Consider the following 9,561-nt stretch of genomic DNA (forward strand, 5'->3'; position numbering starts at 1 on the left):
AAACATTTCAAAATTACATTCATGGAATAACCCTGTTAGTTATATGAATATAGAACTCTAACCCTGGAGGGCTTGTTATTTAACATCAAAACTGAGAAAAGCAAATTGGTTCCAATTTGATCAGTAAAAGGTTTGATGGGCAGTGGCCACCTGGCTGTGTAGAGGGTCACCAGGCTCAGGCTGGTTTCAGCAAGGAAATCCCTGATTTGTTGCTTATCGTGGGTGCTAGAGAGGGAGGGTAGTGGGTGGGTATCGTATTTGATATCTAATCCAGAGCTTTACCCTTTGAAGATAAGGAGTATGACACCCACACGAGCCACTCTCCTTACCATGTTAGTTATTTGCCTTCAGTCAGCACCTAAGGGAAATACAAAGCCATTTCAATGTTTTGGATGGTTTTTTTCTTTGAGATTATCTCTTGCTTCTTTCCATCATTGTTGTCAATACAGAACTGACTTCAGTTTGTTTTCCACTCTGGCATTATCATTAAGAAAGTGAATTTAATTCCTCTTCCTAAGTTCCTTCTGCATCACGCCTTCATTTTTTTCCTTAGACATGTCTGTTCACAAGTAGATATTTGTCTAATTGTCTCTCTTTTGATGAAATATTGTTCTCTCCTGTTTTGGGTTTTATTACTGCTTAAGACTATCAGTATTCTAACACCAAAGGAATAGATATTAAGCTCTACCAGCTGATTAATGTATAATGAACTTTAACGCTTGTGAAGTACAAGTTTTGGCTATCCTCAAAGGAAACAAAACAAAACAAAACAAAATGAAAGTCTGTCTATGGGAGGGTGAGGAAGGCCAAGAATGCTTGATGTGTAGGAAAAGGAAGGTGGGGCACACCGCCAATCCAGTTTTGGGCTTAGTGGATTATGGGTGGTCAGGAACCCGACTTGGCTACAGGCAGGTTTCATTTCACCTGCTAGCATTTTCCATTTAAATTGGTTACCAACATTACAAAACAACAGGTTTCCCATAATCATCCTGAATCTAGATTTAAAATTTTATTCAATTTTAATTAATTTAAATAGCCACATATGGCTAGAGGACACTGTACTGGACAGCACAGATTAGGGTGGACTCCAGAGGAAAAGAAATTTCAGGGTGAGATTCCTTGGCCTGACCCACAGCTGGCTGTGATAGATGGCCACCCCCTCACACACACTCCCTCACTCTGGGCCTTTCTGGGGGTACCGGGGAACTCTCCCCAGACCTGGTCCCTCCAGCCTTCTATTGAAGGTACTGGGGTGGGGGAGGGAGAAAGGTATCACAGTGTGACACAGTGAGGAGGGTTACAGATGGCATCTGGGTGAACTTTAAAAAAAGTGAAAGGGGACCATTTTCAAGAAGGCTGTTTTACTGTGGGTATTTTACAATACATTCCTGGGGCCAGGAAGAGATACTTCTGGGGAAGGGAAGAAATAACATGCAGGGTTGGTGAAGCCAGAGGGAGGTTGGGGGATAAGACCCACGTAGATGGGTGGGGTATACGGACACAGACCTCTTCTGCAGACCGTGGCTGCGGTGCAGGATAGGGCAGGCCTGGTGGAACCTGAACGAAGTTAGTACACCGTCTCCCGGGAGTGGGTTCTCAGGTGGCGCAGGAGGTGGGAGTTGCGGCTGAAGCTGCGGCCACACTGTGTGCACGAGTAGGGCCTGGCTCCTGTGTGCACCAGCATGTGACGCAGCAGGTTGCAGCTGCGGCTGAAGCTCTTGCCACACTCCAGGCACTCCTGCGGTGGCTCAGCCTGCCCGGACGCCGCCGGGTCTCCTGCCCCTGCGTGGGTGGCTAGGTGCCGCTGCAGGTGGGCGTTGCGCCGGAAGCTCCGGCCGCACGTCTTGCAGCAGTAAGGCCGCTCACCTGTGTGGCTACGGCGGTGGCGGGCCAGGTTGGAGCTGTTGCGGAAGCGGTGGCCGCAGGTATCACAGGCGTGGGGCTTCTCCCCGGTGTGGATACGCTGGTGGCGTACCAGGTGGGCACTCTGGCTGAAACCCTCGCCACACTCGCTGCAGCGGCAGGGCTTCTCGCCCGCGTGGCTGCGCCGGTGGCGGGCCAGGTCCTGCGTCTGGCTGAAGCTCTTGCCACACTGGGTGCAGCGGTGGGGCCTCGGGCCGCCGTGGGTCAGGAGGTGGCGGGCGAGGCCAGCCCGACGCACGAAGCGCTTCCCGCACTGCGGGCAGCCGTAGGGCTTCTCGCCAGTGTGCACCCGCTGGTGGCAGACCAGCTGGGAGCTCTGGCTGAATCGACGGCTGCAGACCAGGCAGGAGAAGGGCCGCTCGCCGGTGTGCACGCGCAGATGGGCCCCCAGGTGCTCGCTGCGCCGGAAAGCCTTGCCGCAGTCGCTGCACACGTAGGGCCTGCTCTCCGAGCGCTGGTGGCCTTTGTCTTTGGCATGAATCCGTAGGTGGCGCTTGAGGCTGGAGCGGCGCTGGAAGGTTCGGCCACAATGGGAGCACAAGACGACGGCCAGCTTCGGCACTTCGGCCTTGGTCTCCTGGGCGCAGGGGTCTTTCTGGTCCTGGGCGTGCGCCAGCAGGTGCTGCAGGAGCTTGGCTCGGCTCTGGAAGCCCTGGCCACACTCGGCGCACAGGAAGGCTGGCTCGGAGTGCGTCTGCAGGTGCTTATTCAGATGTGAGCTCTGGCGGAAGCGGTCGCTGCAGAGGTGGCAGGCGTGTGGCCGCTCGTCCGTGTGCGTGCGCATGTGCAGCTTGAGGATGGAATTGCGGCCGAAAGTCTTCCCGCAGCACGGGCACGGAAAGGACCGCAAGCCCGGGTGAGACCGGAGCTGGTGCCCTTCCAGGCGAGCCAGCTTGGAGAAGCTCAACCCGCACTCTGTGCAGATGAACTTCATTTCTTGCTCTGAACGGGGTCCCCCAGCGGTCACTTTGGCCTCTAGAACATCACTGTTGCCAGAAGGGGACCCTCCTCCAAGGGGGCTGCTCATCCCAGAGGCCTGCCCAAGTGATTGCGCATGGGGCTCTTCTGCCACCGCCGGACTACCTGCCAGAGACTCTGCCGAGATGGCAGCAGGCCAGGCAGCCCCTTTGGGATCTTCTTTAAACTCCTCGTCTGGGATTCTGCTTTCAAATCCTGTAAAAGAAGCAGGAAACAGGACGGTCAGTTCAATTCCTAGGGTCTTCCTGGGAATCGCCAGAACCTCCTTGCCTGGAAGCAGGCCAGGCGGCCCTGGCAAGCACTCATACCCATTAGCAAAACTCTGGGGTAACCACCTATTTTAAAAGCTCAGAGTTAGGGGCAGCCAGTTAGTGCAGTTGGTTAGAGTGTGGTGCTCTTAACAATAAGGTGGCCGGTCGGATTCCCACATGGGCCACTGTGAGCTGCACCCTCCTCAACTAGATTGAAACAATTATTTGTCTTGGAGCTGGAAAACACACTTACAACAAGTAAAAGTTTTTGTTTTTTTAAAAGCTCAAAGCTCCGAGTTAAAGGGGTTGATGATTAGATCAGATATAGGAATACAGAACCTTTGAATATACGTATCTCCTCATCAAACTAGCCCATTTTTAGCCAAAGAGGCCAAAGTATCAGGTAGGGTCTGGAGCTTCAGAACAACAAAGAGCCTTCAGTGGTCGTAAGCCCAAGAAGGGCCTCTTACCCAGAGGGTGCACAGGCCACGCCTTCTTCGCTGGGACATCTTCAAAGGTCAGAGACTCCTGTAACAAAAGGAGAGGCAGAGACCCTGGGTGAGAAAGGAACAGTTCTCTGGGACCTGAAGGGCATGAAGAGTTTTCAAGGCTAAAACTCAGGAAGACTTGGATATGCTAAAACTGCAGAGGCAGAACGACCTGGAGCGAGGGGACCAGTCCAACTCACCAGCACAGCTGCCAGCTCCTGATCATGGGAGTTTTCCTCAGGCCACAGCTTGGGGCCCTGGTGGGCTGACAGCAAAGGGGGAGAAAGAACTGTGAGAAGCCAGCCTTATCCACATGGGGCTATGAGGATATGCACCTACTGCCAGGGCCCCGGGACAGATATCTTAGCTCCCCCATTCCTGTCAACTAGGGAGGCTGCCCTCTTTCCTCCCCACCTGGCCTCCCAGCTCCCATCTTCCTCGGGCATCAGCTCCTCACCACTCTCTTGTAGGGCCTGGAATGTCCTCTTGGGACCTGGGCTCAGTGGCTGCTTTGAACTTGGGGTGCGTCTCCAGACCCCCAGCTCAGCAGGCTGGGAGGGCCCTGGCTGGGATGATGGAAGTTCCTGCAATGGCTCCAGGGCTAAAGGCCCTTCTGGGGGCCCTTCCTTTTTGGGGCTATGGCTAGAGACCTGGGAAGGGCCCCCTTGGTCTTCCAAGGTGATGTCTGCACGGGGATAATTCTTGCCAGCATTAAAACTAAAATCCTGTTTGAAACACATCCATGTTAGGCAACAGACAGGGTGGTAATCCATGTCTTAGTGGCTCCCAAGGAAAATGGGTCCGAGGAAAGGTGAGAGTCAGACAGGGAAGGAATTAGGAGGTTAAGAAGGAATTGTTGAAGGAAAGTGGAATGTTCCGTGATTTATTAATGGGGCAATAAAGTTCTTGTCTTTCCCACCTGCTGCCACCCTCTTACCAGTGGTCCCACGTCAATGGACTCCCTCTGGACACCCTCCAGCAGCAGCACCACCTCCTCGCCATCCCTGAGCGGCTGGCCCTGTAGCCGGGCTAGGAGGTGTGGGGGCAGCACGCTCAGGAACTGCTCCAGCACCAGCAGCTCCAGGATTTGCTTCTTGGTGTGCAGCTCAGGCCGCAGCCAGTGGCTACAGAGCTCCCGGAGCCGGCTCAGTGATGCCCTGGGCCCCATGTCCTCCTGATACTGGAAGCATCTGAAGAGCTGGTGAGCCACCTCTGGCCGAAGCCTGATCTGTGGTCTCCTGGAGAGGCCAGGAGCTTCCTCCTCCTCTTCCTCCAGTTTGACTGCTCCAAGTTGCTCTGGCTCCCGCACAGCTGGAACAGTTTCTACAAGCATCCTTCTCACCTTGGGGGAACACCTCACTGCAGCTGCTCTTACTCTCGGGTCTCTCTCCGTCTCTGCTCTCACACCTGTGGTGTTAAGATATGCCTAAAGATGTGGCCTCCAGAGGAATCATTTCTTGTACTGATTGTGCGTAATGGCTCAGCCAGACCAATGCACCAAAAGCCAGAGAAAACGGACCGTTCTCTATGACCATCCCCTCCTGCAACAGTTAGAACTTCTCCTCATTTTACCCAAGCAATCACACTTTGCATCCCCAAGAGAGGACAATCTAGCTTTCCCTGCCTTTTGACGTCATGCCACAGGGAGTAAATGGTACCACCGAAGAAGAGTCCTTGCCAAACTTGTTCCACTGCAATCCAATTCAGCCTTCAGACCCAACTTTCAGATTAAAGGGCATTTAAGGGAATAAGAACAAGTCAAATGATCACTCAAGGAAACAACTGAACAAATCCTAAAGACTGAACGTTCCCCAAAAGAGCTGGCCCCAGTTTTTTCAGAGTCTATGTTATTAAAAATAAGTGCCCGAAGGGTCACGTTGCTCTAGAGGAGACTACCACCCTTTACAACCAAATGCACAAAACTTGATTAGATCCTGATTTTAATTAAAAGGCTTTAAAAGATATTCTGTGGTCAGTTGGGGAAATTTGAATATGGATGGGGCACTAGATGATGATGGAGATGCGTTTCTAAGATGGAATTTCAGTTCTGTGGTTTATGATGTAAAGGGGCATGAGGAGGGCTCAGCCAGATTTATGGCCTGACAGGGCCAATGTGGCAAAATTATAGCCATCTGGGAGATGGAGATATTTATTGCACTGCTCTTTCAACTTCTCTGGAAGTTTAAGAATTTTAAAGGTAAAAGCTTAGGGGGAAAGCTCATGCATATGATCTCTTTGACTAGACAGCCTGACCCTCACTTTATGGCTCTGGAAGTGGTTCTTCTCCGTCAAGGCCAAAGCCACCCAGTTGACCAGTACAGGGCTAAACTCCCACTGGTGTTCCAGTCACCTCACTTCCCTGGGCTCCATCCCCAGAGACTGAGGCCAGAATGAGCTGAGGAGCTGGGATGGGTGGATGGGTCTCCAGGTGAGAGATTGAGGCTTACAGCTTGCAGAGATTTGTCTCCAAGGCAGGCCAGAGCTGTCTTGCCTATTTCAAAGGCCTCTAGTGAATATGCCCATGGGAGCTAAGGAAATGGGCGAGAGTGTCAGTCATTTCCTTTTCTTTGTTATTTTTTAAAATTCTGGATCATTCCTTGGTCTACTCCTCTGGGAAGTATCCATTCCTGTGAAATCTGGCGAGCAATAAACTGTTTCTACCTAGCCACCAGGGGGCACTGGATCCATGCGACTGACAACCTCCAGGACCTCGCCTCCAGGACCAACTGAGCCCCTCTTCCCCTAAAGCGACCTGTGAGGCTACTCCTTGCTTTTCTGGGGTAGTCCAACTACTAAAGTGGGAGCTGCCCCAAGTTCAGTCCCACCCACAGGGGACTTAGTTCAGTCCTTTAGCACAACCCAGAAGGCTTACCTTTTTCTGAACAGGCCTGTACCAGAGCTCTTGTTCCAGAGCTTTGGGGTACTTTTATATTTTAATTCAGGCAGGAATTCTTTTATGGATACAGAAACTCAAGTTGCAACATCTCTGCCCTCCCTGCTTTCTAGCCTCAGGGCTACAAATGAGTTTCTCCCAAACCTGTTTCCCCACCCCCACTCCCACAAGGGGATGAGAAAAAAGCCTCCACATCACTTCCCACCACCTAAAGGGAGTAGATGGTGGGTGTGCATAAGGGCTGGCTAGTATTATTGTTTTCATTATTACTGGATAATAACACAAGCGAGCACAGCTAATAGCTGGTCCCATTTTATAGCTGAGGACACCAACGCTCAGAAGGTACAGACATTTGCCTAAGAAGGTAACCCAGCCTTGGCAACGGCGCCAGAGAGGTCAGCCTGGTCCAGAGCTTTGGAGTTTGTTGAGCCCTCGAGCTATGGGGCTGAGGGCTCTCTGAACCTACGTTTCAGGTGGGGTGAGTGGGGTGTGAAGTGGTAGAACAGAGAAAAACTGGGTGTTTGTTTTTTTAAAAATCTTGTCCTAGCACTTCCAGCTTCAGAGAAGGAGGGACAAGATGCTAAAACAAAGACCCAGGCCTACATCCTGTCCACCTGACCAGGCCCGCCTCTTCTCCAGCCTCCCCCACCTCCCTCCAGCATCTTCCCAGCTTCCTTCCCCTCCCCCACTTTCCTGCTTCTCTCCAGTCTTCCTCTTCCCTCCAGTGTCTTCTCTTCTTTCCCCCTCCTCCCTCCATCACTTCCCCAGTCTCTTCCCACCTTCAGCATCTCATGAGTCTTCCCTCAGTCTGTCCAACCTCCATTCTTTCCTGCAATTTGGCATCTGACCCTACGTGGAGCTTTTAACTACTGGTTCCTTCCATCCATTGTCGCCTCACTTCTGGGACTCCACAACACACTAGCCACCTGTCTCTCCCCCTCCAGAGTCACACTATGCCACGATCTCGGTTGAGTGTATTTCTCCCCTTGGCCTGTGAGTAGGAACGGGGTCTGTTGCCTATTCCGGTCTCCTTCGATAACTGTTCACCCAGCACTTGCAGTGACTTCAATGTTTGTTAGTAGAAATAACAAAATGAGGATATAATGGCTACCTCGCAGCTGCAATTTTTGAGGAATGCATGCAAAAATGGTGCAGAAAAAGTCTGCGCAACGTTCAAGAAAATGGGTTTTTGTTTCATTGTTTTAGTAGCAAGAGCAAAATAATTAGAGAACGAATCACATGTAATCAGGAACCCTGTGTTAACAGCTGGCAGGTACTGAATGCTTATCTATACAGGGCACTTAATCCCACTACAGCCCACAGGGTAAACTATAATTCTCCATTTAATAAGTGCAAAGACCACGCTCAGAGAGGATGGGTAACTTGTTCAAAGTCACACCAGTTGGAGACAAGATTTGTTCTAAAGTGAGAATGCTGATCTTGACCACATTGCAAAACCTCAGAAACAGAAAAGGACCCAGTTTTCCTCTCGCCCTGGGCAATTTGCTTTGTCTTCGCCAGAATATCACAGCATGAATCAGAAAAAATAAGGGACTCCAAATTCCAGCGATCAGGCCTAGACACCTGGAGCGCCGGAACCTCCAGGTGAGGTCTTACCAAAAGGTTTGAAAGTGGTGAATTCAAGGGAAGTCGGCTATAGAGTTTTTCCCTCCCGCCCGTCCCAGGTCTCCAAGACAAAAGCTCTGTTAATATGCACATCTGTAGGGGGTGGGTTGGGGTGGGGGTGGGGAGACTCTACAGCCGCCCTCTAATATTTGACCAGCTTATTTTGCAGCCCGCCCAAAGGGGTGGGGAGGCAAATGCTGGACCAGCCTGGGGTGGAGGTGCTGCCTTGAAACCCAGTCAGACAACGGGAGAGCCTGAGCTGGGGTCCTCAGCCAGGAACTCGCCCTTTCTCCCTGGACACAGTTACCAAGAGGGGCTTGTCTTTGTCGTCCGGGCTCCCCTCCCAGTGCTACGCTGAGTCGATGAAGCCGGTCAGTCCACCTGGGGAAAAATGGAGGCTGCCTTCCCCTCCCCAGTGGGTACAGCAAGCTCATGTCATAGGAAGTCCCGCAACCTCCCTGATGTGGGCAAACCTAGCTGGCACTGGGCTCCTTCCCAGCACAGACCACCCACACCCTCCTGACTTTCTTCCAGCCACCAGCCACCAAATCCCCTATCCCACCATCGAGGTGTGGAACAGCCCTCCTCATCCACCCCCACTCCCCCCCCCCCAGCTCTCTGTCCAAGTTGCTGTAACCCCTTATGTCTGTCCTGGCAGCCTGCACCCCAGGCCTCCCTGCAACTCACCACTCGGGAGTCCCCACTCCAGAGGCAGAGTTCTCTGAGGGCCACGGGACCAAAGTCAGGCTCGGCCAGCCTGGGAAAGGACTCCAGGAAAATGGAACAGGAAGTTCCCTGCCCCAGTCCCATCCAGGTGATGAGGGGGGCTTCCTAGAGTTAATCCCTAACCTCCCGGTTTGGGAGAGGGGTGGGGAGAAGGCTGGGCGGGGCCAAAGAAATAAAGAGAAAGAGGCTAATCCACATTTCACCCCGGACTACATAAGAATCTAACTACCCCCCCAAGTAGGAACTGTGACCCTCTTAATCAGGACTGGTCCTCTGCCCCTTGGGGGTCTGTCAGCCTGTACTTTTTTGGGGGGACAAGAGCTGCCATTTTAAAATGCCTGCTGTGTGCGGGGCTCTTTGTTAGACATTTCATTCATGAAACAAATCTTTACCAAGGGCCTGCCGTGTCCCAGGCACAACTGTAGATGCTGAGAACACAGAGGTAAGGAGGAACAGGCCCTGAGCTCAGGGGCCAGCAGCCAACAGTGGTGGGCGCTAAGAAGAAAACAACAGGACCATGTAATGGGGGAAGAGAGGGCGCCATCAGCATCGCCATCTAAAATCCTCCCAAGAATCCTGCCAGGTGGCTTTTGTCCCCAGATTTACCAATGACAAAGCAGGGTCTCCTGGGGGAGGAAGTGACCTCACCACTGACTCTTAACTCCAAAGTCAAACC

The 9,561-nt window shown here is 52.3% G+C and overlaps 1 protein-coding gene across 1 annotated transcript; it reads right to left on the minus strand.

The window, feature by feature from the left end:
• Positions 1–1,567: 1,567 nt before the first annotated feature.
• On the minus strand, positions 1,568–4,808 carry ZSCAN10 (zinc finger and SCAN domain containing 10). Its single transcript, XM_033101107.1, has 5 exons — positions 4,578–4,808; positions 4,098–4,365; positions 3,841–3,905; positions 3,623–3,680; positions 1,568–3,096 (listed from the first exon to the last, which is right to left on the minus strand). The coding sequence occupies exons 1-5, from the start codon at positions 4,806–4,808 to the stop codon at positions 1,568–1,570; spliced, it is 2,151 nt and encodes a 716-aa protein (XP_032956998.1).
• Between the last annotated feature and the right edge of the window lie 4,753 nt (positions 4,809–9,561).

Source organism: Rhinolophus ferrumequinum, assembly GCF_004115265.2.
Source record: "Rhinolophus ferrumequinum isolate MPI-CBG mRhiFer1 chromosome 15 unlocalized genomic scaffold, mRhiFer1_v1.p scaffold_54_arrow_ctg1_1, whole genome shotgun sequence".
Classification (NCBI taxonomy): Eukaryota; Metazoa; Chordata; class Mammalia; order Chiroptera; family Rhinolophidae; genus Rhinolophus; species Rhinolophus ferrumequinum.

Bases quoted from the DNA above. Each gene is read 5' to 3' on its own strand.
- ZSCAN10 (XM_033101107.1), bottom strand. From the start codon at position 4,808: ATGGGGCCCAGGGCATCACTGAGCCGGCTCCGGGAGCTCTGTAGCCAC. The intron at 3,681-3,840 runs GTGAGTTGGACT...CTTTTGTTACAG, and splicing joins AGGAGCTGGCAGCTGTGCTG to GAGTCTCTGACCTTTGAAGA. The intron at 3,097-3,622 runs GTAAGAGGCCCT...CTTCTTTTACAG, and splicing joins GTGGCCTGTGCACCCTCTGG to GATTTGAAAGCAGAATCCCA.